Below are 27,810 nucleotides of genomic sequence, written 5' to 3'. Positions count from 1 at the left end.
TGTCCACTTTCTTCTGCATGGCTTCATCCACGGTTTCCATCCGGGCATAGACGTACTTCCTGACACTTCTCACACTTGCCACAACCTTCAGTCTGCTCTCACAGAACCTGACACCGTCAATTCCCTGCTGGCTAGAGAGGTTAAGGAAGGTCTCATGATAGGGCCCTTCGACAAGCCACCCTTCTCAGTGTTCCCGAATCAGCCCGATAGGCGTGGCCACTCGGAAATACTCAGGGAAAAAGAGGCTAATTATAGACCTCTCCTCCCCACACGGCTTACACATCCCAAGCATCAATAGCATCATTCCTTGTCCAGATTACTCCATGCACTATGCAACAATAAACCATGCAATCACCCTCATCTGCTCAGCAGGCCACGGAGCTTGGCTCTCAAAGGCTGACATCACCAGCGCTTTCAAGGTCTTACCCATTCGTCCAGACTTCTGGCGTTACTTCGGGGTGCGCTGGAAAGGTGCCTATTATTTTTCAGTGCGCCTCACATTTGGTTGCAGAAGCAGTCCAAAGATTTTCGCTGTCCGAGGCGCTGTGCTGGATCCTCATAAATAATCACAGACTTCCTTACATATTGCATCATCTATTGCATCATCTCGACAATTTTCTCGTCGTCAGTCCACCATCATCACCTCCAAAGTCTGGACCTGCTACCCTCACACAAGTTTTCACAGAATTAGGCGTGCCGCTCGCCGAGGAAAAGACTTGTGGGCCTAGCACCTCAATCGAGTTTCTAGGCATTACTCTTGACTCGGTCTCGTTCCAAGCATCATTGCCCCAAGAGAAGGTACAACGCATCTCTCTGCTCCTTTCCAACTATCTCCTGACTGATAGATGCACCAAACTCCAGCTGCTAGCCCTCCTTGGTCACCTAAATTACGTGATCTGCATCATACCCCAAGCCAAGTCTTTCCTTTCCAGCCTCTTGACAAAAGCTGCCTCCGTCCCCTCTCTGCACGACAGAGTCGTCATAGATGACGCATGCAAAACAGAAACATTTCCTGTCTTCTTGGAATGGCATTTCTTTTTTTTACGAAGATTTCATCACACAGCCCGAAGACATCCAGCTCTTAACAGACGCAGCCCCTTCCCTAGGTTATGGTGGTTTTTACAGGGGAAGATGGTTCGCTTCCACCTGGCCCCCGGATATAAAAGCTCTCTACTCACAATCCAAGTCTCCGTCATCCGCTCTCCACGAACTCTACCCTATAATCATAGCTGCAATACTTTGGGGGCACGAATGGTCAAGAAAATCCATACTCATACGCTCCGATAACACAGCGGTCGTCGATATCCTTAACAAGGGTCGATCTCAGCCATAATGTCATTTATACGCAGACTCACATTACGCTCAACATCAGTTCATCCTCAGGGCAGCCCACATTCCAGGCCATCACAACACTATAGCTGATGCATTGTCTCGTTTCTCATTTCAGAAATTCAGACACTTGGCCCCAGAATCGGACCTGCACTCCAATCCTGTCCCACCGTTTTCAGCCACAATTTTCAGTTAGCTCCAACACTCAGAAACCTCTCCCTAGCTTCACAAGACGCAATCCTTAACAGCCTGGCTCCCAGCACACTCTCCGCCTACCTAACCAGTTGGAACTGCTTCAAGGCTTTTCACGCTACATACCAGCTATCTTTTCCTTCACTGGACGTCATGTCCCTCTGCAACTTCGTCACTCACGCTCATTCCATACATAAAGTCAGGTCCTCAACCATTCAGACCTACCTAGCAGGAATACACTTCTTCATCAAACTTAAAGAAACAGAAACCAACCACAACAACAAAGCGTCTGCCTCTGACCTCCGACCTCCTCAGTCTCTGCATTCATTCCCTTCGTTCAGGCTACTTATCCCCCACGGTTGATCTGACCCTGGAATCCATGTTCCTTCTGGCTTTCTTCGGGTTCCTAAAGTGCGCAGAATTCAACCCAACCTCAACAGCCTTTAATCCTTCCATCCATCCGAAGCTATCAGACATGACCATCCATTCTTTGGATTCTCTTGTATACACACTCCGACGGAGTAAAACAGATCAGCTCGGAGTCTCTTCTCCCATCTTCATCTTCCGCCTCAACTCCTATCTCAGCCCATACGAGCCTCTGATAGATCAGCTCCAGGTATGCTACACAAGCATTACCACACCATCCACTCTTCTTAACCGAAACTGGAAAAATGGCCACCCGATTCTGGTTCCAAAAACACCTACACCAAGTACTCAGAATCTCAGGAATAACTTCAGAGCACTATTCCACTCATTCTTTCTGCATCAGTGCAGCATCCACCGCAGCCAGACGAGGCATCTCAGATCACATCGTCCAGGTCCTCGGGCGCTGGTCTTCTCAGGCTTATAATGGCTATATCCGTAACAACTTCAGTGATCTGTGCCGAGCCCACACTCAACTAAGCTCCATTTAATTGGATATTTTGGGGGCCGTAATAAGTTTGGGTGGATTCATACCTGAGACGGAACCTCCACTCTGAGTCTCTCGCTCGCCCGATCAACCTCCCAGACCAGCCTGAAAGAAGACGGCCATCTCACACCTACAGCCCTCTCATACACATACATCTGTCAATATATCGTACAGTCCACATTAAATGTTCAAACTAATTATGTTGTGGCATGGTCCTTGCTAGTGAAATCATCCTTAAAGTAGAAGAATAAGATTACATGAGTGGCAGGTTTTTTTGTCAGTTAATTCGGAGAACTTGTTGTAACTCCCGTCAAACAGTCTGACCTCCTTATGTTCGGGGGAGGAAGCAGAGTCACAGACAAGCACTTCTGAAACCTGGACAAATAAAACCAGAGATGTCTGCACAGATAATGACCCTAAACATTGTTGTGTTGTTGTTTTAAGAAACAGAAGCTGCTTAAGCATCAGAGAAAAATCAAAACCAGCACGACTGAAAATAACAAACACATAGAGACGTTTACCTCTAGGCAGGCGGTGCAGTAAGTGTGAGTGCGACCACCTCTAGAAGTCATTACTGACCATACACTCATCAGCAGTGTGTGTGTGTGTTTGTGTAGTGGAAAGTTTCCCTGTGCACACACACACCACTGCTTGTTGTGAGCCTACACACACACACACACACACACACACACACACACACACACACACACACACACACACACACACACACACACACACACACACACACACACACACACACACACACACATCAGAAGGACCTGCATTCATCCTGCAGGTGGAGCGTGCAGTGCACTTTGAATCACAGTAAACATTTTGGATGTCAATATTGATGCTCTGTGACAAAATGTCAGCTAGGTGTTTGCTCTGCCCTCTGAGTCTGCCTTCTCACCGTAAACAATGGGATATGGAGCAAGAAAGCCAGAGACACCCAAGCCCTTCCAGAAAGGGGCGTTTTTTGTTTTTTTTTACCCACAGTGTACATGTATATTTCACTTATTGTGTTTTTATACATTATTTACAAGTTATTGTGCATGAAGAGCTTTTCAGTAGGAATATTTTTGTAAATTTCCTGAAAAGCCTCATAGAGTTCATTGAATAAATGGAGATATTCATCTGAAAGGATGTTTGTTTTATAAACAGAGGAGAGGGTGTTTGACCCCAGGCCTGTTGGTGACCTCTCATTATGTGGTCATCCATGATCACACCATCACGCAGGTAGAGTCCTTCAAATACCTCAACATCCACATCAATAACAAACTCATGTGGAGGGCCCAGGTAGAAGCTGTCAGAGGCTGCACCTCCTGAGAAGACTCAGGACCTCTGGTGTGACCCGGGAAGTGCCTCCTTCGATTTGGGATCTCTGCACACAGACATGTGTCTTAGCTTATAACTGGTCATTACTGACCATACACTCATCAGCAGTGTGTGTGTGTGTATGTGTGTGTATGTGTGTGTGTGTGTGTGTGTGTGTGTGTGTGTGTGTGTGTGTGTGTGTGTGTGTGTGTGTGTGTGTGTGTGTGTGTGTGTGTGTGTGTGTGTGTGTGTTTGTGTAGTGGAAAGTTTCCCCGTGCACACACACACACACCACTGCTTGTTGTGAGCCTATACACACACACACACACACACACACACACACACACACACACACACACACACACACACACACACACACACACACACACACACATCAGAAGGACCTGCATTCATCCTACAGGTGGAGCGTGCAGTGCACTTTGAATCACAGTAAACATTATGGATGTCAATATTGATGCTCTGTGACAAAATGTCAGATCACGATCCTGCAGAGGACGGGCTACACTCCAGGAAAAAAGAGAGCTGAGAATAAGACGACTCAGGACCTCTGGTGTGACCCGAGAAGTGCAGTAACAGAGAGTCTCCTTCGATTTGGGATCTCTGCACACAGACATGTGTCTTAGCTTATCACTGGGGCGCCTCTCAGTTGGTAAAGTCGGTCGTCTCCTAACCGGAAGATCGGGGGCTCAATCCCCAGCTCCTGCAGCCACATGTCTGATGTGTCCTCGGGCAAGACACTTAACCCCAAGTTGCTTCCCTTTTCAGCGGCCTCAGCGAGTTAACTGATTATTCAAAATGCAGTGGTCAGATTGTCAAAAGGTCCAGCAGGTCCTCCTCTCAGATCACTCCTGTTTTATTCTCCTTCTATTGAAAGCCAGAATTCATTTTGAAGTCCTTGTTTTGTTTAAAAAGCTCTGCATGATCAGGAACCCGTTTAGATCTCTGACCTGCTCCAGCCCTACATCCCCAGTAGACACACTGACACCCCCCAGAAATGACATTAGGAAAGTCCTGGTGAATAAACAGGGCGTGTGGTAGAGTAAATAAAAGATTCTGTAATGATATAAAACAGAAATGGTTTTAATGTATTTTGAGATCATATCATGTTTTTCTAAATTGCACTATTATCTAAAGGACCAATCAGAAAGCTATCTAATGAATTACTTATCTGTATCATCAGACATGAAGGAAATGGGACCTAAAATCTGCTCCTGTATAAATGAAGGAGCATTACCACAGCGTGCCGGGCGCCCCATGGTGGCTACACTCTGCAATTACATGAAAAGAACACAAAGTCATGAACTCACCATTTTTGATTTGATATCCTTTATTAATCCCTGAGGGAAACTCTTCAACTTGAGACAAAAAAGAGTTCACATATAAAGAGAGATGATGAGAGAAATAATAGCTTCAGTGTCATCCTCAGATATTTACATTTATACATCTTTAAACCAAACATTTAAGATTTTAGATTAACTGTAATGTCGTTTTTTGTATTTTGTAATAAAGTTAAAGTTGTTAATGTTGATTTAGTGCATCAGAAATAACTGTGTTTTTTTTATGTGTGTTCAGTTTATCAAAGACTCATGAAAAGCCAAATACAGAATTATCAGATCAGACTTCATTAGAAGCTGAGGAAACACTTTGGCGCCCCCTGCTGGTTAAAATGAATATTGCAGCTCTGACCATACACAAGTTCTCATATTATTTTGGGTTTTATTATAAAGACAGGACAAATGACAGCGTCAGAAATCAGAAAGAGAGAGAGAGAGGGGAATGACATGCAGGAAAGGAGCACCAGGTCAGATTTAAACCCACCTCTGAACATACTTGGCCCTGGCAGTGGCAATTCTAGAGTTTGTCGGGGCCCCACGCAAAAGTTTAATTAGGGCCCTCCCACCAGTGTTCAGCAGGGCAACTAGAGTGACTGCTGTCAGATGGGGCCCCATTAGGGAGGTTTCCTACTGTCATTGCAAGATTTGCATATTTTGGACCGCTGCTTTGGTTCACAGTTTGTCAGCCCTCCGGAGCTCCCTATACTGGTCTGCGGCACCAAGCGGTTGCCTGCCTTGACAATTGACAAACAGCGCCTCTACTAACCCTCACACTAACCGCTCGGCCTCTAAGTTTGAAAAAGGCGCATCTGTGTCCAACACCATATGAACGCACCACGAACCATTAGTTAGATCAGCTCTTGTCTGACAGATCACGGTGCACGTACGCCCCTCAGAGTACCTCAGGAGCCAGGAGAGTAGGAGCAGGAGCTGAACAGGTTCCTCTCAACGGGTCAATAGTTCATATCAGAGTCAATAAAAAAGAGGAAGGGTTCGAGAATGCATTTAGCTTGTTTTTTATTTCTCTAAAAACATATTTTCTGTACGTTCAGAGAAACAGTTGAACTTCTTTAACAGACAGGAACGATAACAAAACTTCTAAATGAGAGAAATGTTTAATAAACATTCATCTTGTATGCAACACGTTTTTATATTCTTACAATCCTACAACACATAGAAGTGAATTTAACCTTCTGAGTCCTTCAGTTCATCACGTCCTCGCAGCAGAACAATGACGGGTCTCAGGACTCGAATCAACAGCCGCTCTTCAATATCTCCGACGTTTTTTAAATGTGTTCCCGTAAAGTCAAACTTTACAGATCTAGCGCTCTGGTTTCATCTGGTCAGAGATCTGTGGACATATTCAGAGATCTCACATCAATCATGTAAACACACACACTGAGGAAACAGGAAGCTTATCGTGGCCGGTGGTTGAAATCTCAGCTCTGCCCTGATCCCATGTTTAATATGAAGAAAGGGGCGTGTCCTAAGGGGCGGCACGGGCCCCCCTAGATATCTGATTTTCCCCCCTGAAAATCTGAAACTGTGATTGGCTATTTGCCCCGTCAGAGGCGGACAGGCAGAAGAAAATGGATGAATGGAGGTGCAAAGTAATGCACTCTGTCTGACTTGAAATTAACAAACTGGTGAAGTATCGGGACCAAAACATTGTAAAAGTAAAAAAAAAGTCTGGACACGCCCCTGAGTGACGCTAACAGTCTGAGCCGGAGACGTCTGGAAATTGTTGAAATCTCCGCTGAAAGAAAACTAAATAAATAAATAAAGAATGGAAATGAGAAGATTCACAGCATCAAAGAGAACCGGTGTGAAAACAAGCAAACGCTTGGGCACTTTATGGCATTTATATTCGGAATAACATCACGATAACAAACGCTACGCTTGTTTTAAAGTGAACTTAGAGCCGACATTGAAGAGAGCGTGCCGTGATTGGTGGTCGTATTGTGTGCGTTTCATAAATCTGATGGATTAAAATCAAGTGAATATTCCATGACGACATGGGATGACGACGTCTGTACGTAGCGTCATAGCGTTTGTTTTTTATGAAACGTTTGTTCATACGTAGCGTTTGTTCATACGTAGCGTTTGTTCGTACATAGCGTTTATTCGTACGTAGCTTTTGTTTGTGCATAGCGTTTGTTCGTACGCAACATTTGTTCGTACGTAGCGTTTGTTCGTACGTAGCATTTGTTCGTACGTAGCATTTGTTCCTACGAAACTAACCACGCCTGTGAATCTTCACTTTCATGAACGATGAAACTGACCCGGTAATAAAGAGCGCAGTTAATCCTTGATGAATCCACGAGTTCTGGTTTAATTAAGGCACTTTAAGATGAGCTCCGTGTTCCCTTGAAGGACTAACTGCAGAGTTTAAAGACTTTTAAATGTCATCATGTGCTAACGTGCAATCTAAAGGATTGTTCTTGTATTTCGATGTTTACAAAACGACCTTAGGTTTATATCCTTCCAGCAGAGGAACTTTCTGAAGGCTGAAGGAATCAAGGCGCGATATATACGGCCCGTGTCGTTTCGCCTTAATCTGAATGTTGTGGAGGCGTAATGAGGGGAAGAAGTGATCCCCCCTCTGTACTGTCTTCAGAGTGTGTGTGTGTGTGTGTGTGTGTGGAGCTACCGCTGACCTCTCAGTCTCTGGGATGACATGCAGCAAAGGGACGCAGCCAGACTTCAGTCTCTGCACATGGAGCGCACGACATAACCGCTTGGATGCTTTAGATCCCAGAATATTTCAAATCTGGCCGAGAATTAAAGATAAAAGAACTAAAGTTTAAATAGTATCTCATGTTGAAGTTTGACTCCTTTTAAACACTTTTAACGAGCAGTAAGCTCTTATTAATAAAGCCTCAACTTTGAGGAACACTTGTGTAAATCAGTGTAGTGATACAACAGAAAACTCAAAGTACTTGGTCTTTTTCAATTCTCTGATTTTTTTGAAATTTTCAAAATCCAAAACAAAAAACACCAACCAGAATTTACATTTTTAGGCACCTTACCCGGGAGAGTAAAGAGATCGTATTCATGTCATTGGTTGATTTTTAAAAGCCTGTAAACTTTGCAGTTATTCCGTTAAATGAGCTTCATGTTGGACCGTTGTCATCAAAGTGAAGCGCTGAATTTACCTGATAAAACTCTGTTAATGCAGAGAGCTCCAAATGCTACTTTAAATACATCTAACGTCCTTCATTATTATTTTAAATTAAGTCATTTATAAAGTCATTTACATCTGACTTAACTTCAAACACCTGAATACTCAAAACGCTAACTTTAATATCAGCTTTAAAGGAGCAACATGTAAGATGTGTAGTGAGTGAAATGATAAAGTGATCTTACTATATGATCAGACATTAAGGAAACATGCTGTGTTGAAGTGCTGGCTTCTCGGACAACAATGCAGCAGCCAGTATGTCCTCCTTCTAACTTTAGATTCTGGTCCTGAATGATCTGGATTTGTTTGGACCAGAGTAGGTAGGCGGTCTTAAGGCCCCCCCCACGGCCCGTTTTGGACGCCCCTCGGTTTGCCAGATATGAGAGCAGTTATCAGGTCAACAGGTGTTGCAGCGATGGAAGCGGGTAAGAGAAGTGGTTCAGATAGAAGTGATTTTGAGGTTAGAACGCAGAAAAGGTTGACAGACCAGTGCAGAGCTGGCTAAACACCGAAGCTTCAGTGTCCACCACATGGCAACCTGCATAAGCATCGACTCTAGGGGGAGAGACAGCTCTCTACAATGTTTCGAATTTGGACCGCAGCACCCGTTTTAAAAACTAGGTGACAGAGTTACATATTGCTCCTTTAACTGATTTTTGTTACATTTGAAAAATATTTCTCATTGATATGTAGAGCGTATCAATCTACAGAGCGTATTTATTCAACAGAATATCTCAGGATTATGACTTCTAACGTGTTCTTGTGATGTTTATTATTCAGTCGACGGCTTTTCATTCAGACTAGTTCATTATAAACATGATTGTTTGCCCACTGGTTTTAATTTAAAAAGCTAACGATTGTGCATATCCACACACACTCAGAGTTTTATAGTTTCCTCTCCCCGCTGATGATGCTCTGGTAGATTGTGTCAGTCAGAGGAATGTAAAAGTGCTGCTGTTGGTCCAGAACAAAAAGAGGATCAGGGACTGTCGACGGGTTGAAACCGCTCTGAACCAGCTGGAACTTCTGCTGCTTGTACGTGCTCGTCATCTCCATCTCCTCCTGAGACACACATCAGAAAAAGAATCAGCAGAAAACACAGGAAATCATAAAATAGCATCCAAATAACATTTGTTAAAGGGTTTTGACAAGACCAAGACCAAGGCAGGTCGAGACAGAGTCAAGACCAAGACCAAGACCAAGACCAAGACCAAGGCAGGTCGAGACAGAGTCAAGACCAAGACCAAGACCAAGACCAAGGTAGGGCGAGATCGGGTCAAGACCAAGACCAAGGCAGGTCAAGACTGAGTCAAGACCAAGACCAAGGCATGTCGAGACCAAGTCAAGACCTAGACCAAGGCAGGTCAAGACCGAGTCAAGACCAAGGCATGTCAAGACCGAGTCAAGACCAAGACCAAGGCATGGCGAGACCGAGTCAAAACCAAGACCAAGGTAGGGCGAGATCGGGTCAAGACCAAGACAAAGGCATGTCGAGACCAAGGCCGGTTTTGGTGACATCAAGTCATGACCAACACCAAAAAAATAGCATGTGATTAATTGTAATTTAAAAAAACATAATAATTAATGGCTTGATCAGCATGGGTAGAGTTCTGGTTTCTGTTTGTAGTACATTTGTAGTCCGAGCCGTGCTGACCAATCACGTATGAGCAGGCTTTAGCGTGCACTGGAGAAACAGTCTGTGTGGACATTAAGAAAACAGGCGGAGCGATATCAACACTAATAAGTAACCAATCAGCTGTGACCTAACAGTGATTTATTGATCTCTATTATCTGGAGTAAAGTTCAGCTGACGACCGATTAAAAATCACACTTTTCAATATGAGACTCAAATCTGCTCGACGCTGTGTCACGAGAACCAATCAGCATTCAGATCTCCTGACACTGCACGTGATTTAGATCATCGGAGAGAACAAACATCGCAACTGTAAGGAAACACAGACTGAACTAGAAATACAAATCGAGTCAAAGAAAAGTCAGGAAGCAGCCGCAGTGTGCGTCCGTGTTTCTCACCTGGAGCCTGATGAAGAGTGGGCGGGCGTACGCCGGGAGCTCCCTCGTCACATGATCGAACAGTTTCTTTCCATCGAAGGTAAAACCGGGTCGAACAATCATGGCCGCCATCCCTGCTCTGCCCTCATGTCCTGTTAAAAAAAGATCAGATCATTATCTTATTGTGTACTTTTAAAACGACCTGTGAATGTCTTTATTTTCTGTTCCCATACCTTGTATTTCCACGCCGTACACGTTGACTTCTTGTATAAAATCCATCTGACCCACGATCTCCGCCACTTCTGTCGTCGCCACGTTTTCACCTTTCCACCTAAACGCAGAGGAACATCCTCATTTATATCCCCACGGTCTAACTGTGTGTTACATCAGACAGTTTACAAACCCTCAGTCAGGACACACAGACACACGGCCGTTTTGGACACCCCTCGGTTTGCCAGATATGAGAGCAGTTATCAGGTCAAACCAACAGGTGTTGCAGTGATGGAAGCGGGCAAGAGAAGTGGTTCAGATAGAAGTGATTGTACCCGACCTAAAAAGCCTTTGCATGTTTCTAATAAGCTCCACGAGCAGAAACGTGCTCAAACTAGGATCAATATTGGAGATGATTTTGAAAAATGGAGAGAGGTTAGAACGCAGAAAGGCTTACAGACCGATGCAGAGCTGGATAAACACTGAAGCTTCAGTGTCCACCACATGGTGACCTGCATGAGCATGGACTCTAGAGAGGAGGGGGCGGGGGGAGACAGCTCTCTACAATGTTTAGAATTTGGACTGCAGTACCCATTTTAAACACTAGGTTTGCGAGTGCACAGCAGGTAAACATACTTGACGTCGATGACATAAAAATTAAAGCTGTGAGCATGTTTATTTTTCTTGCAGAAACATTAAAAAAGAGACTGAACCTGGTGTAACTAATTAGTCTCAGGTTTGCGGTCTCTCCATCCTCTCTGACATCATCACCTCGTGGCGGATGCAGCCGCGTGATTGGTCCCTGCAATAAAGACTTCTCAAGCCCCCGACTGACCGTACCTGAATGTGTCTCCCACTCGGTCTCTGAAGCAGATGAAGCCCTCCTGTTCTTCAGACATCAGGTCTCCAGTGTTGAAGTATGCGTCTCCTTTGGCGAACACATCCCTCATCAGCTTCTTCTCCGTCAGCTGTTTGCTGCCCGCGTAGCCGAAGAACGGGCTGATGGCGCTCACCTTCGACAGCAGCAGACCCGTCTCACCTGAGAGGAGCCACACAGCAGAGAGTCAGAAATACATCTCAAAGAAAAAACAAAAACGACCCCTGAAAGAGACGATGACCTTCCTCTGACCTTGCTCCACGCGCTGACAGAATCCGTGCGGATCTTTCACGGGTTCGTCTCGCAGCATGTCGTACTTCACTAGGTCGTACTTGAACAGGAGCTGCAGGAAACATTCAAACGAGGAATATGAATACAACAGATACAGGAATGAAAGCTCGAACACATCAGAAACTTTAAAAACATTCTATTTTAACCTTCAGGTCATTTGATTACTAAATAAAACTCCCGCTGAGTCTAACGCTGGCTACAGGACCAACTTAGACCCCGTGTTCAGCATGCTTTTATTCCAGGCAGAAAAGTGCTGGCTGTGCACTCTGGAGTGTTTGCATGAAGCGCTGCATGTCCGTCCTCTCTATGACAACTGTGTGTTGATAACGGCCGCTGTATGACCGACACTGCTCCGTTACTTTTTACTGCATGTTTTATATTTGAGATCTTTTTTCAGACACGGAGCGAGGAGGACGTGGGTACAAGACACGATCTGTAGGAGGCTAAAACTACGGGGAATATCATACATTTGGAAAAGAGCGCCGGTGACGTCAACGCCGCTGATGGCTGGGCGCTGCACCTTTTCTCCAGCCGGCCGCTCTCTACTCATTTAAAATAATTGAAAAAGGACGATGGTGCTCAGAAAAAAACGCTAGGTGGACATGGGGCCTTAGCACTTCTGTTGAAGTTTTTATTAATTTATTTATTATTTTAAGCGTTTCTGACTTGCAGACCGTCTGCGCTGTTCATGCAGTTGTTTCAGTTTTTAGCATCACGTCCCCTCTCTCATATATACAGCGTGTCTCCGTTGTTGCTCCTGTTCTCCCTGCAGGTCCCCGACGATGTGATACACCTGATTCTCCTGTTGTCTAAAGCCGGATTGCTGTAACACTGATGTTTTTATAACTTCACTTCTGTAACGGTCTAAGAATAGCGTTGGTCAGAGATTAGAGTTGTTTAACTCTAATCACATGAAGCTTGTGTTTTGTAACTCCTCTGATTAACACGAGCTTTACTGGAGATAAAACCTCTGAAGACGCTGCTCCTCTTAACCCCGCTCTCAGACTTACACACTAAGCCCCGCCGCTCCGTCTTCAGGTTTGGCAGGCTCTCTCTGAGATTCAGCCGAGTCATCGGAGCCGTGTCATGACTCGTCAGTTTCAGAGAGGGCGCAGTTCTGATAGTTGATCAAACTGTAGCGGAGTACGACGTCAAAGTTTCTCCAAATGTTTGTTTTTATCACATTTTCCGGATCATTTTGAACTCTATAGAACTGGATTGTGATGCACTGTAGTGCTCTTGTTCATTTAGAAAAAAAATGACGATTTTGTGTGGACCAGGCAAAATTAAAATCAGTGAAAATATTAGATATGTATCAAACTGAAGGATTCTGTATTTCTTTTTTCCTGAGATTGTTAATGAATTATCGATACCTACTGTCAAAAGTTACAGAGGTTGTTTTTGCTCCATGCATCATATTTTTAGATGTGTTGGATATTCATAGATTGACCCGTGCAGGCAACAGGTTTTCATGACACTGAGTCCAGGGTCGAGGGTTGACCCCTCAGAGACCCTCTTAAAAGGAGGGCACTCTAAACTTCCCGGATAATACATGACCTGCAGATCTCCTCTAATCTGTTTACGCCCCTCCCCCCACCACCAGTCCACACAGTCCTCCAGGTGTCTGTGTTTAGAGAATCTGGGTCATAAATACGATGTATGCCTCTCTCTCAGAGTCAGCAGCTTGTTCCTTCAAAATAAAATACAGACTTCTCCTAAATTGAAGCTGCTCCATCGTCCCTTCTGGGCCTCCGTACATGTGTGCTGGTGTCTGTGTCTGCAGAGACTCTGTCCTCTGACTGGATTTTACTGTTCTGCTTTGTTCTGGTTGACTCGGGACGTTTCTGGGCGGAGCTGGTGTGTTTCCTCCAGCCAATGACAGCGCAGCAGGTGAGTTTAGGAGTGGATACAATTCAGTGAATTTGACGGATGTGGACATAGCAGCAAAGAAGAGAAAATATAATCACAGTGAGGAGAAACACCAAGCAGATAAAGCTTGTTCTAAAAGGAGGGTGAACTTTGTGTTGTCTTTTACCCGTGGACGTGGAGTTGGTCTACTTCCTGTTGGACAGGCAGGTGACAAACACCGGTGGTTAGCTTGTGCTAGTGTGCGTTAGCTTGCAGTGTAGGTACAAGCAGTAAACGTACACACTACGTCCTGCAGGGGGCGGAGCTTCTGGGGGGGATGAGCCCAGGAGGGGGAGGGGCCCAGTTTGAATGTCGTGTTTACAAACTGCAACAAACATTTCTACTGACCCCATATTTAAAGTTAGGGAGTCAGGTTTAGACATCGTCTTTGGGTTTAATTCGTTTTTGGACCGGGGAGGGAGCACTTTTTTTCTTTTCTGTTGCACACCTGCGCCCCTTAGACCGACATGAGCGACAACTGTAGCTGAGAGTGACAAAAACCTCGGCCTATAAATGTAAGTAACAAGTTATGAGTCATCGAGAAGCGTTAAAATAAACACATTTAAACACGTTTCCTGTGAGAGTGAGCAGGATAAAGACACAGAGATAAAATCGATCTCTCACCCTGTAGATGAAGTTGGAGCGTCCGACCGTCCCGATCTTTCCGATGTGGTTCATGAAGCACAGGTTTCCCTCAGTCGAGCCATACACCTCGCACATTTTAATGTTTCCAAAGCGACTATGAAACTCCCTCCAGACGTCCGGCCGCAGCCCGTTGCCCACGCCCATCACCACCTTGTGATCCTTATCCCGATCCGACTGTAGAGAGGTAGGACGTGAGGAGGTTATTATTCCTGATTTTTAAATGCTTCCAATCAGAAAATACCTTTTTGCTTTTGAAAAATGGAGAGAGGTTAGAACGCAGAAAGGTTTACAGACCGATGCAGAGCTGGATAAACACTGAAGCTTCAGTGTCCACCACATGGTGACCTGAGTGAGCATGGACTCTAGAGAGGAGGGGGCGGGGGGAGACAGCTCTCTACAATGTTTAGAATTTAGACTGCAATACCCATTTTAAACACTAGGTGTCAGAGTTACATGTTGCTCCTTTAATAAAAATACAAACAGTTAAGAATCTTCAACCTTCAAATCTCAAGATTTAATTTAGTTTCTGTGTTTGATTTTGTGCCTCAAATAAAAGCAGCTGTACTGAACATTATCTTATAATTCATGCTTTCATATTATTGAAACAATCTTTCGTCTCTCCTGGTTGTTTACATGTCCTCAGGAGGGCGTTTGTTTTCATATTTGCACATTGATCACCGCACGCACGCCGACAGAAATCAATCCTCACGCTTGTGTGCACATACTAAACGGTGTGAAAAAGTGCTCATGTGTTGTACGTGTCTACATGTTTAATTTACCAATCAAAACAGAGGACAGTCCATGACATCCCCCCCCAAACTCGCCCACACAGCTGAATAACAAGAGAGAGAGAAAACAGAGACAAAGAGGACTTTGAGTCCAATGAAGACGACCTCTGCCCTCACTCCGTGTGTGTGTGTGTGCATGTATTTCAATGTGAGTGTGTGCAAGCATGTCTCAGTGTCTCTGCATTCGTATGTGTGTCTCCGTGGCCATGTCTGTCTGTGTGTGTGTGTGTGTGTGTACATGTGTCTGTGTGTGTGTGTGTGTACATGTGTCTGTGTCTGTGTGTGTGTATGTGTACATGCGTCTGTGTGTGTGTGTGTGTGTGTGTGTGTGTACACTTGTGTCTGTGTGTGTGTGCATACATACAAGCAAGTCTCTCTCTCTGAACACACGTGTCTCTGTATGTGTGAATGTCTATGTGTGCATACAGTACATGTCTCAGTTTGTAGATGCAGTCTCTGTGTGTGTACATGTGTGTACATGTGTGTGTGTGTGTGTGTGTCTCTGTCCACCAACGGAGGATGCAAACACTAAAACAAAGCCCCTGCTTGTCTTCTGTCTCAAATTATTCACGAGTAGCTGCGACTGTAAGAGGAGAAAGAATCTGCTGTAAAGACTCTGTGCTCCAACTCCCTCTGTCACTCTTCAAGTCTCAACCACTTCTTCATGCCGTGTGGCTTGTTTTTATGTCAAGTCACGAGTCGTTTAGTTCTCTTAAAGAGCAATGGTTTGTTGTTTCTTCATCGTCCTGTAAAGAGCATTTATATAGTCGATCAGACTTCTATTTTAAAGATGGCGTCTCTAAATTATCAGTGTTTCATGGCTGTCATATTTCAGATGTTCTTCATTCATTTCTGAGCATTCATCTTCAAATGAAAGACAAAGTGTGATGAGGATTGTGTGTAGTCAGAGTGTGGAGGATTTTGGCCCTATTTGTCCCCACAACCGTCAGGGGCCGTGGCCTGATTCACAGCTTGTCTCAACTGATTATTTGTCAAAATGATCCTAAAGCATGAAGTGTCACGATGATTATTTTACTGCTCCTGATCTGGGATCCTAAATATCAGATATGTTTGATAATTAAGACTTCAGATCGGTCTGCCTCCGACGCAATAATCGCCATAGCCAATGAGAGCGAGCAGACCGGAGAGCGTCACCAGCCGGATGATGCGTTCTTTCACAGCTCACAAACATGGCAGCAAATATAAGGCACCTCTACCGTCTTCTAGGTCATTTTCTTTTCAGGTTTTTTGTTTTTTTACTGCACGCCAGCTGACAACGTCGATCATCCTCCTTCTGAAATCACGTTTGATTGCATAAGTTTCTGTGAGATCTTGTGCACGTATGTGGAATTGTTGCTTCAAACTGTGGGTGTGTGGTCTCTCGGTCGAATAAAACCTGATATTTATTAATATAACATAATTGTGCATCAACAGCAGAATGCTAAACGTTAGCTCACCTGAGGCTGGTTGCAGAGATATCTGCAGAGTTCCCCGATGTACTGGAAAACGGTCACGTTGTGTTTTTGACAGTCGCTCCAGAAATGTGAAGCTGAAAACTTCTTCTTCAGGATGCAGGTCGCTCCTGTGACACAACAAACAAGAAAACGTTAAAGTCAAAGTGTTTTCATATTCGTCTTATTTAGATGGGGTGCAGGTTTATCACAAAACAACCCTTGGTGCCGACCTGGCTTCCGTCCAGGACTGGTCCCAGTCAGACAATGGGCACAAACTTTAAACTCCTCCCTTAGGTAGGCGCTACAGATCACTGTACACCAAAACAACCCAACACAACAACAGTTCCTTCCCCCAGACTGTCACTCAATTGGACTTGAGTCGCTTTTAAACCGCAGGTCACACCTTCACATTCACACACTTATGGCTGAACACCAGACCTTCCAGTTTAGAGATGACCCACTCTATCTCTGAGCTTCAGCCGCCCCCTCTGATGAATGCTGAACAGGCACAGAGGGTCAGAACTATCGCTGTGCAATAACCCTGAAACAAAATACCCACTGTGAATGTATCTACAGTTGCAAGAAAAAGTATGTGAACCTTGTTGGCCATAAAATGTGTTCTGATCTTCATCTAAGTCTCAACAATAGACAAACACAGTCAGCTTAAACTAATACCACACAAACAATTATATGTTTTCATGTTTTTGTTGAACACAACATGTAAACATTCACAGTGCAGGGTGGAAAAAGTATGTGAACCCCTAAGCTAATGACTTCTCCAAGAGCTAATTGGAGTCAGGAGTCAGCCAACCTGCAGTCCAATCAATGAGACGAGATTGGAGGTGTTGGTTAAAGCTGCTCTGCACTATAAAAAACACACTTCAGGTTTGAATTTGCTACTCTCAAGAAGCGTTGCCTGATGTGAACCATGCCTTGCACAAAAGAGCTCTCAGAAGACCTACGATTAAGAATTGTTGACTTGCATAAAGCTGGAAAGGGTTACAAAAGAATCTCTAAAAGCCTCGATGTTCATCAGTCCACGGCAAGACAAATTGTCTATAAATGGAGAAAGTTCAGCACTGTTGCTACTCTCCCTAGAAGTGGTTGTCCTGTAAAGATGACTGCAAGAGCACAGCGCAGAATGCTCAATGAGGTGAATAAGAATCCTAGAGTGTCAGCTAAAGACTTACACAAATCTCTGGCACATGCTAACATCTCTGTTGACGAATCTACGATACGTAAAACACTAAATAAGAATGGAGTTCATGGGAGGACACCACGGAGAAAGCCACTGCTGTCCAAGAAAAACATTGCTGCATGTTTGAAGTTTGCAAAAGAGCACCTGGATGTTCCACAGCACTACTGGCAAAACATCCTGTGGACAGATGAAACCAAAGTTGAGTTGTTTGGAAGGAGAAAAAAAGGCACAGCACATCAAAACCTCATCCCAACTGTGAAGTATGGTGGAGGGGGCATCATGGTTTGGGGCTGCTTTGCTGCATCAGGGCCTGGACAGATTGCTATCATCGACGGAAAAATGAATTCCCAAGTTTATCAAGACATTTTGCAGGAAAACTTAAGGCCATCTGTCCACCAATTGAAGCTCAACAGAAGATGGGTGATGCAACAGGACAACGACCCAAATCACAGAAGTAAATCAACAACAGAACGGCTTCAACAGAAGACAATACGCCTTCTGGAGTGGCCCAGTCAGAGTCCTGACCTCAACCCGATAGAGATGCTGTGGCATGACCTCAAGAGAGCGATTCACACCAGACATCCCAAGAATATTGCTGAACTGAAGTTTTGTAAAGAGGAATGGTCCAAAATTCCTCCTGACCGTTGTGCAGGTCTGATCTGCAACTACAGGAAAACGTTTGGTTGAGGTTCTTGCTGCCAAAGGAGGGTCAACCAGTTATTAAATCCAAGGGTTCACATACTTTTTCCACCCTGCACTGTGAATGTTTACATGTTGTGTTCAATAAAAACATGAGAACATATAATTGTTTGTGTGGTATTAGTTTAAGCAGACTGTGTTTGTCTATTGTTGTGACTTAGATGAAGATCAGAACACATTCTAAGGCCAATTTATGCCGAAAACTAGGAAATTCCAAAGGGTTCACATACTTTTTCTTGCAACTGCATGTATGAAACCTAGTGTTTAAAATGGGTACTGCAGTCCAAATTCTAAACATTATAGAGAGCGTCTCTCGATATAGCATCTCCAATATTGATCCTAGTTTGAGCACGTTTCTGCTCGTGGAGCTTATTAGAAACATGCAGAGGCTTTTTAGGTCGGGTACAATCACTTCTATCTGAACCAGTTCGAGGACACCGGCCTGCGTTTGTTAGCTCAGTCTTTCTGAGTATCGGAGGACGTTGAACTCGTAAACTTTAGTAACAGTGGGAAAAAAAAATCCAAAGATTGATCGATCGCTGAGCTGCAGTTAAAAAACTTTTTTATCACACGACGTGAAGGTTCGAACCGCTGAAGGGTAACAACAACGATGACGTAACATAATTATATTCTCCATAATAGTCTCCAGTGTCCATGGCGCTCTGAAGCCTCATTAAGCTGCCGGCTCCTCAAAGGGCTCACATAGTCAGTCTCTGTGGACACACCGGAGACCGGTCTGCCAAGAAAATCTCTTCTGGGTATCAAACAATGAAGTCAGTGAGCTGAAACACAAAGCTGGTCCACATCCATCCCTTCATATCAACACGTCTCCTCTTCTTCTCCATGAACTTCCAGGTCCCAGCTAGGATCAGTACCAGGTCCCAGTTTGATGACCTGTTATCTAGGATCAGTACCAGGTCCCAGTTTGATGACCTGTTATCTAGGATCAGTACCAGGTCCCAGTTTGATGACCTGTTATCTAGGATCAATACCAGGTCCCAGTTTGATGACCTGCTATCTAGGATCAGTACCAGGTCCCAGTCTGATGACCTGTTAGCTAGGATCAGTACTCAATATGGTGTACAGTCTCGTGTCTCTCGAGTATCGTCACATCCCTAGTTTACATAAATTCTGCAGATTCTTTTGGATTTCTGTGTGTGTGTGTGTGTGTGTGTGTGTGTGTGTGTGTGTGTGTGTGTGTGTGTGTGTGTGTGTGTGTGTGTGTGGGACAGTCCCTCCCTCATAAGACACACCTGTTGAACCTGTCTACCTGCTACCCATCCACTCATAATCCAGACTCACTTTCCCTCCACAAGTGATGAAAACTTGACAGAATGAGTCAGACCTGCTCGAGGTGGAGGACGTCCCGTCAAACTTCAGACCTTTACCTGCAAATTTCCTCCCCCATTCATCTCAAATCAGCTAACCTGTGCTGCAGGTTTTGCGTAAAGTGAAGGGCGGTATGGAGCTAATGTGCACAAACGCTTCATCATCATCATCATCTCATCAGAGTCTCTTTAAGAGCCGCAATTAAGCTGAGCCGTCATTCCCAGAAAGAAAAGAAAAAGGAGTCAAAGTTTGCTTTCTTCAGGCGACTTTAAGTTAAAAACTGAACTTTTCATTGAGTCAAAACAGACAAGTGAACCGCACCAATAGTCTCCCGTTGTGAGGTGCATGTGTGAACAACCAGGTCAGGAGAATCTCCAGAGCAGTCCTCCTGAAATGATCTAGACATTTTCAGGAGTGCAGACGTGATAATTCTTGTGATGTCTGACGGTAAATCTACTGCAAACAAGAGCTGCCAACAGCTAATTCTGCTAACTATTAAGATGCAAATAAATGTTACACAAAAAGGCAAAAAAAGAGACATCATATAGAGATGCTGCGAGTCTTCTTACCCAGCTCTATGGTTCCTCCGATCCCGATCAGAGAAGCGGCGCTGTGGTAGAGCGGCAGAGGGACGTACATCACGTCGTCTTCAGTCACCCCAAACGCCCAAAATCCTGCAGCTGCCTTCAGGCTCTGCAGGTGGGTGATCACTGCGGCTTTAGGGAGACCTGAGGACACAAGAAACACTGTGTTACTAAAAGTCCTTTTACTCTGCAGAGCTGCAAGGCGTCACTCGTTCTTAAAAATTCAGCTTTTTCATAATTCACTAATATACTAAAAGTTTGAGTTCCCAAAGAGAGAGAAACTCTTATTCCTGTGAAATCAGTCATTTGAGGTCAAATCAAACCGCCTGACGTCCCTTTCACCCGCCCCGCCTTCTGTTTCACTCCGATTTAAAATCTCCAGCTGCATTTTTTTAAAAGTGTGTTGTAAAAAGCGGATGTAAACGCCGCTCCTCGGGGTCACATCAGTGTTCACGTCCTTGTGATGGAGAAAGTGATGACATCCGATCGAGCGGGAGTCAAAGCCGGAGCAGGAGTTTCCGAATTCAAACAGACTTTTAGTGTCTTTGAGTAAAGGCTAATCTCACGCTCACTTAAACAGATTAACTCGGACTGAATCTCAACTGTTTGTGAAGTGTGAATAAAAAACCTTATGACGCTGTGACCTTCTGTCGAAGTTTTTAAGAACACTTTTAAGAAATGACTCTTCATTGATTTTTGTAAAGGTTGGGAATAACCCGACGGGAAAGTTCAAGCGCGTTAAAAAAGTTTAACAAGAAGTCAGGTCATGCTGAGTGGATACAGACGGGGTGTGTGGGGTCAGAGGTCATAGAGTCTGTGTGGCACTACAGATGAAAATAGAAATGTGTAGATTTATAGGTTAGGACATAAACAAACCTGTGGTCCCCGAGGTGAAGATGTAGAGCGTGGGGGATTTGAGGGAGGTGGTGGCTCGTAGCGCTGCAGGTACAGGCTCATCAGACGCGGCGTCGATTTTATCCAGCAGCGTGTTCACCTGCGTGTGCTCGCTGTGGCTCTTCACGGCCCACACCCGGATGCTGTCGTCCAGCAGCGTGGTCAGGATGCCGTCCAGAGTGTCCAACAAGTCTGAGACATGAGACAAACAAGATGTAATCAAATGAACGGAAACATATCCAGTTTTATTTCCCCTTTTTAGTCATTCTTCCAATTAAAACTTTACTTCAGGCACTGCGTCCACCAGGCATATGCTGCATTCATGTGATGTCTGACACATCGGAAAAACAAGTTTCCGAGTTGGAAAAAGCCGAGAACGCCTCCTCAAGTCGGACAACAAATTGGAAACTCCAAAAAGAATTTGGTGCCAGACTTGCCGACTTATTCACCATGAACATACTAATACTTTTTTAATCGGATTTTATTGTTGTGTTGGGATTTTTCTTTTTTCTGTAAAGCACTTTGTGACGTTGGTTTTGATAAGTGCTTTATAAATAAACGTTATTATATTATTATTATAACATGGCGGCAAAATGTTTTGTTAATGCTTAAAAATGTTTATCAATTGACAAATTGCACATCAACTTTTAGCTCAACTATGATGTGTCACATTTCACAACCAGTCAGAAGAACGCCTTCCACAGTCAAATCCAGGATCCGAGGAGGAGGAACCTGAATGCAGCGTTTTCCCCCAAACGGTCATTAACAGAAGAACATCCTGTTTACGTTTGGCAGCTGCTCGGCTGTTATCAGACTTCTTCCCTGAATGTGTCTGACGGTGGCGGGTTGCAGTGAGGACAGCGTCCTCTGACCAGCATCACGTCTGTGTGCTGAGCAATGATCAGCCGTCACATGGCTGCAGCGTGGTGAATCTTATTAAGTGGAGACGCAGGAATCCCCCACTCACACACGGGAGGAGAGTCAATGAAGTCCTCCTCCTCCTCCTCACTCGCTCACAGCAGAAACATACAGCTGGAAAGCATTGTTCTTATGAAAGCAGGAGGTCGAGGTCGTCTCCCATGTTGAGCAATCCCTCAGGTTGCTCAACAGATCAGACCTGAAGAGAAGCGACCTGACAGGACTCTGAGCTCCACCTTTCTGCATTAAAATTAAATATAAAAAACTGTATCTGACTGATCGGGCCGGATATAAAAGCTAGTTTTCTGCAGAGTTCTGAAATGAAAAGATGCAATTATTCATCGATTTGTTGTCAAAGAATCCCCGACACTTCAGAGAATCTGTCAACAGTCAGAGTGAAGGTTTGTCGAGGTGAACGTCTCTCTCCTCGTCTCTGACACTAAACTGAAATCATTTCAGGTCGAGGACAGAACGACACCTTTAAGATGTCCTCTTAAACTCTTTAAAAACCCTGAATCACAGTTTGCATCCGTTTATAGGAACATGTTTTATCTAGCAGACATCATCGATTCATCTGGAAAATGAGCATCAGCTTCAGCCCCGAGCTGCAAAGTCTCCTTTAAGCTCTGAGAGAAGTTGTCGTGTGAGAAGCCGATTCATAAAAATCTGTGGTGGAAAGTTCACTTTGTGCGATTCTAAAGGTCTTCATGTAAATATTAAATACTGCAGTGACATGAGACAAGTCACTAAACACGATAGCACCCAAAAATCCTGCACGCGTACGGTTGAAAAACTGTGCAGCCTCCTCTGATTCCTGACTTCCTGTCCCGTCTTCTCGCCGCCTGTGGCTGTGATTACCGCCTATGCTCAGGTGTGCAGGTGACGTAGCAGCAGACTGACAATTTGAGAAATTGGTAAATGGGTAAAATTCAAACGCCGCTGACCGAGCAGCAGGAGCAATTCGGGGTTAAGTGTCTTGGCCAACGACATGTAGCTGCAGGAGCTGGGGAACGAACCCTCGACCCTCGACCTACCGGTTGAGAGACGACCGAGCCACAGCCACCTATTTCTCATTTTCATCTCCCTGAATGATTATAATGATAACAGCTCATGGGTTAATTATGGAGTTATTTGAAGTTGTTTTCCTATTTTTGCAGTAATGGGCAAAATATACAATCTTGCATTATTTTAAATTATTTAAGGCATCTTGTGACCACCCTGGGGGTCCCGACCCTCACATTGGGAACCACTGTTTTAAAACAAACCAATCTCTTGATTTTTTTTAAAAATGATAGTAAACAGCAGATCTTAAGTCATACTTCCAAAAAGAGAGAGAGAGAGAGAGCACAGTCTCATAAATGCACCGGCCACATTTCAGTACATCAAAGTTTGTTTGTGCAGTTTAGAGATAACGTAACTTTTTGATCATTAAAAACAACAAATGACTCGATGTTGGAGGTTTAGGACTTTACATTTTTGTTGCCATGGTATCAATATCGTTTGATTTTTACAAGAATCTTATCAAAGTTTAAAAATCTGGTGACTACATGTCAACTCCAACTCAGTGCTGCTTTGCAGGAGTCGACTAATAAATGAACTGATTGATCGATAAATAATAGTCGATTAATCGATGATGAACATGATCGTTTGTTGTAGCCCTAACGTCAGGTATTACTGATGACCTCACACGGAGCAGAAGTTCAATAAAGTTATTTTTTTAAGTTAAATTATTAAATTGGGTTATTTCTTTCTCAATCATTACTTTGCATACATACTATTATTGTAATTATTGTTACAACAATTATTGATGCTGTATTATTATTAGTATAGTTGTAATATACTTATATTATGACTACATAGAATTGCCTAATTGATATAGGGGTGTATTGGAAGAACACTTGCTAAATCTATTTAAGTATATACATCTAATAATAATAATAAATGTTATTTATAAGCGCCTTTCAGGACACAAGGACACTGTACAACAATCAACATCTTTTTCAAACATCTAGATTTTCTCTGGTTATTCATGTATTGTTTAGTTTTTTTATCATTATTATTTATTTATATGTTTTTGTGTCTGTTTGAAACACACCACAACATGTTCATGTTGACAGTGGCTTTGCTTGTAAAGTTTTATGTTTTCCTATTAAACAAATCTTTAAAAATATATATATATTAAATTGTGGCGAAAGTATTAAAACTCAAAGATGAAGCGCGCGCGCTGAAGCCTCTCAGGTGTTCTGCTGTGACGACACAGTGACGTGCGGTGCAGCAGGTGCCTGGTGCGGCCGGTCTTTACCTGAGCCCACGATGAGGGTCTTGGCTCCGCAGCAGTTGAAGCAGTGGAGTAAAGACTTGGACTTGATGTTGGTGTTGAGAAACGCCACCGAGCAGCCCACCTTCGCCAAACCGAACCACGCGCACAGGAAGTCGGGCTCGTTGCTCATCAGGAGCGCGACACATTCCCCTTTCTTTAACTTCAGCTCATCCAGGAACACCTGAGCGAACCTGTTGCTGCGCCTGTCGATGTCCCGGTACGTGTGCACGCTGCCCTCGTAGATAACAAACGGTTTGTCCGGGATCCGCTGCGCCTGCTGGATGAACCGGTCCAGCACCGTGCGCACGCGGGATGTCACTTTGAAGAGCTCGAGCGTCACTCCGTACCGTACCACCTTGAGCAGGAACAGCAGGTCCCTCCAGAAGTACGGGAAGCAGAGTCTCTGTAGGACGTGAGCGGAGAAGAAGCCCGCGAACACGGCGGAGAACCATCCCAGAGACAGCGTCATGTCAGCGGCGGAGAGGAGCGGGAGGTGTCGGTGCAGACTGCGCTGCTCACTGCGCTCCACGGGGCATCATGTCCAGGTAATAAAGTCACACTGCACGAGTGATGTAAGCCAACTCTATTACAACACACACAAGTACACAAACACGCAGCTACACGCCGGAACATGAGGCGTGCGCCTTCAAAATAAAAGCGAGCATTGTTATTGAGGATGTGTTTTCTAGGTTTGTTTACAAATATGGAGTAATTAACTGATTGATTGATGTCCTCTTAGGGATTCAATAATATACAAATTCAACACTTATGAAATAGCCTCATGTATTTACCATTACACAAAAGTATAATGATATAAGAAAGTCTTGAAGCCTTTCTGTGAAGGGAAACTTGACATTTTGGAAACCAATAAAACAATGATTTTATTGCTGATCATAAATTTATGAATGTAATGTTCAGTCCCTCTCTTGGGACTCCGGTGACCAAGTGGTTATTTCGTGCAACCCACGGTCCTCAAATCCTATGTAATCCCCCCCCCCCCCCCCTCTCTCTCTCTCTCTCTCTCCCTGATGTATGACTCTATTCACTGTCCTGTCTCTAAAATAAAAGCCCTAAAATAAATCTTTAAAAAAGACGACCCTTCTTTAGGATAAAGCACGATGACACCATGTCCCCTGCCTTAATCAGTCACAATAGATTAGGACAAATAAACCTATAAATAAACGTATTTTATTGGTGAAAGCGATCCACTCATGAGCACGCCTGTGATAAAAACACAACACGAGTAAAGCATTTTATTTAGAAAGGCCCACTCGTACACTTCCGGTATGTCCGAGTTTGTCTTAGGTATCTTGTCAGTGTTTTCATGTAGAGCCATGTGTCATGTGACCGTTGCTATGGAGACGAGTGGGCGGGTCCAATGAGGCGCTTTCAGTTTGAAAAATCAGATAAACAGAGAGGGAGAGACACGCACACACACACACACACACACACACACACACACACACACACACACACACACACACACACACACACACACACACACACACACACACACACACACACACACACACACACACAAAGGGAGGGGCAGTTATTAAAGGGAGGAGAAATGTCATTTTTTTCTTCCTCCCAAGCGGCTGAAATTTAAACTTGAGTGAAATTTCATTATTTTTATGATGCATTTTATGCTGTGACAACTAGTTGAACCACACAAATGCCAAAACACCTTCAACATCATCCATTTTCAAAAAGGACTTTACACCATGAGAGTGACGTCATGGCAATATGGCTGCCGTGGGGATATGGTTAAAATGTTCTAATGGCAATTTTCCAATTTTTTCCTTTGCTCCAATTAATGCCATTAATACTCAGGTAGGGGTGAAGTCTTACGCAGATGCAAACAATGATTTTCCAGCCGTTATTAAAGTTGAGTTGAAGGTTTATTGAAGTGACTTGATGAAGATAAGAGAACAAAAAAAACATACCATTTCCAGTGAAGCGTAGCCAGTAGAATGAATGAATTGTAGTTTGTCTGAGTGCTGGTCTGAAACATGAATGCCGGTCTGGTGAGAACTGTCTGTGCTCCCCGTACCTGTGCCCTCCCTTTCCTGTCACCTGTGCTACTATATATATATATATATATATATATATATACACCCCTGTGCATTCAGTGTCCCTACTGGAAAATAATATATTCAGATAAATCTAATTATAAAACATGCCAACGATAAACACAAAATGTCTCCTACAAATGTGTTTAAATATAGACGCACGTGCAAGTTGCTAAAAGGGGTCAACTGTATTTAAATAAAATGCAAATTACAAATAATATAAAAGGAGTGTGTGAAATAGAAAGAGGTGTGTATTGGTTTAAAAATAATCATATCCCTGTCACCTCCAGGGCTCTGATATTTAGATTTGGGGCGGCAGAAGCTCAGTCCGCTTGGACTGGAGGGTCGCCGGTCCCGATTTGGACCATAACATGGAAGATGGTCTGGTAGCTGGAGAGGTGCCAGGACACTTCCCCGAGCACTGCCGAGGCGCCTGTGAGCAAGGCACCGAACCCCCAACCGCCCTGATGCGCTCAGAGGAAGATGAATGAATAAAAGAGTAAAGTCAAAGTCATGAGGGCATGAGAGGAGAGGTTTCTTCCTCCTCCACAGACTGACGGAGCAGACTCTATTCAAATAAACCGGCACGGAGAGAAGGAAAACACGGGAAAGCAAACAGACACTGTTCCTGCTAAAGTTTAGAGAAAAGTCAACAACATTTTGAGTCCAAATATTTAAAAAATGCAGGTTTACAAAGTGAGAACAAACACGAGCTCTTGGAGTTTTTTTAAGATCGCTAACACTTGACAAAAGGCCTCACACACTTCTCTACATCAGCATGTGTGTGTGTGTGTGTGTGTGTGTGTGTGTGTGTGTGTGTGTGTGTGTGTGTGTGTGTGTGTGTGTTCACTTTTACACACTGCCACTGAAACAGCACACTCAACCAGCGAACACCTGACCACAGCATAGACATGTGAAGACACCTGTAACCAATCAGATCACAGAAACCACAAGAGACGTCCTCGCCACAGGCTGAAACACAGGCTGAAACACACACACACACACAGGCTGAAACACACACACACATGCACAAACAGGATCCTGTGGACGTTCACTAATGGAGAGATGTCAGAATGAGAAGGGGGGGTGTACTTAGGGGTTCGGTGCCTTGCTCAAGGACGCCTCTGCAGTGCTCAGGAAGTGACCTGGCACCTCTCCAGCTACCAGACCAACTTCCACCTGGTCCGCACCGGACCAATTCCCATACCAAGTCCCTACAGAGAGAGAGAGAGAGAGAGAGAGAGAGAGAGAGAGAGAGAGAGAGAGAGAGAGAGAGCTGGGAATGACATGCGGGAAAGGAAACCCAGGTCGGACTTGAACCCAAGCCGCCCA

The 27,810-nt window shown here is 44.3% G+C and overlaps 1 protein-coding gene and 1 long non-coding RNA gene across 2 annotated transcripts in view; one reads left to right on the top strand and one right to left on the bottom strand.

Moving 5' to 3' along the window:
- LOC136183162 (uncharacterized) overlaps nucleotides 1–8,736 on the top strand; it is a 254,481-nt gene extending 245,745 nt beyond the window's left edge. Inside the window, exon 3 of the long non-coding RNA XR_010668998.1 lies at nucleotides 8,678–8,736. This is a non-coding gene — a long non-coding RNA (uncharacterized lncRNA). The remainder of the gene's footprint in view (nucleotides 1–8,677) is intronic.
- Nucleotides 6,093–24,989, bottom strand: slc27a6 (solute carrier family 27 member 6). The gene is made up of 10 exons (XM_020649393.3): nucleotides 24,389–24,989; nucleotides 21,151–21,360; nucleotides 20,260–20,418; nucleotides 16,468–16,592; nucleotides 14,202–14,396; nucleotides 11,631–11,721; nucleotides 11,342–11,540; nucleotides 10,525–10,622; nucleotides 10,313–10,443; nucleotides 6,093–9,343 (listed from the first exon to the last, which is right to left on the bottom strand). The coding sequence occupies exons 1-10, from the start codon at nucleotides 24,873–24,875 to the stop codon at nucleotides 9,167–9,169; spliced, it is 1,872 nt and encodes a 623-aa protein (XP_020505049.2). The 5' UTR covers nucleotides 24,876–24,989; the 3' UTR covers nucleotides 6,093–9,166.
- Between the last annotated feature and the right edge of the window lie 2,821 nt (nucleotides 24,990–27,810).

Source organism: Labrus bergylta, chromosome 17 (genome assembly GCF_963930695.1).
Source record: "Labrus bergylta chromosome 17, fLabBer1.1, whole genome shotgun sequence".
NCBI classification, from domain to species: Eukaryota; Metazoa; Chordata; class Actinopteri; order Labriformes; family Labridae; genus Labrus; species Labrus bergylta.
Note: the sequence above shows the minus strand (reverse complement) of the source record. Positions and strands in the feature narration are given on the sequence as shown.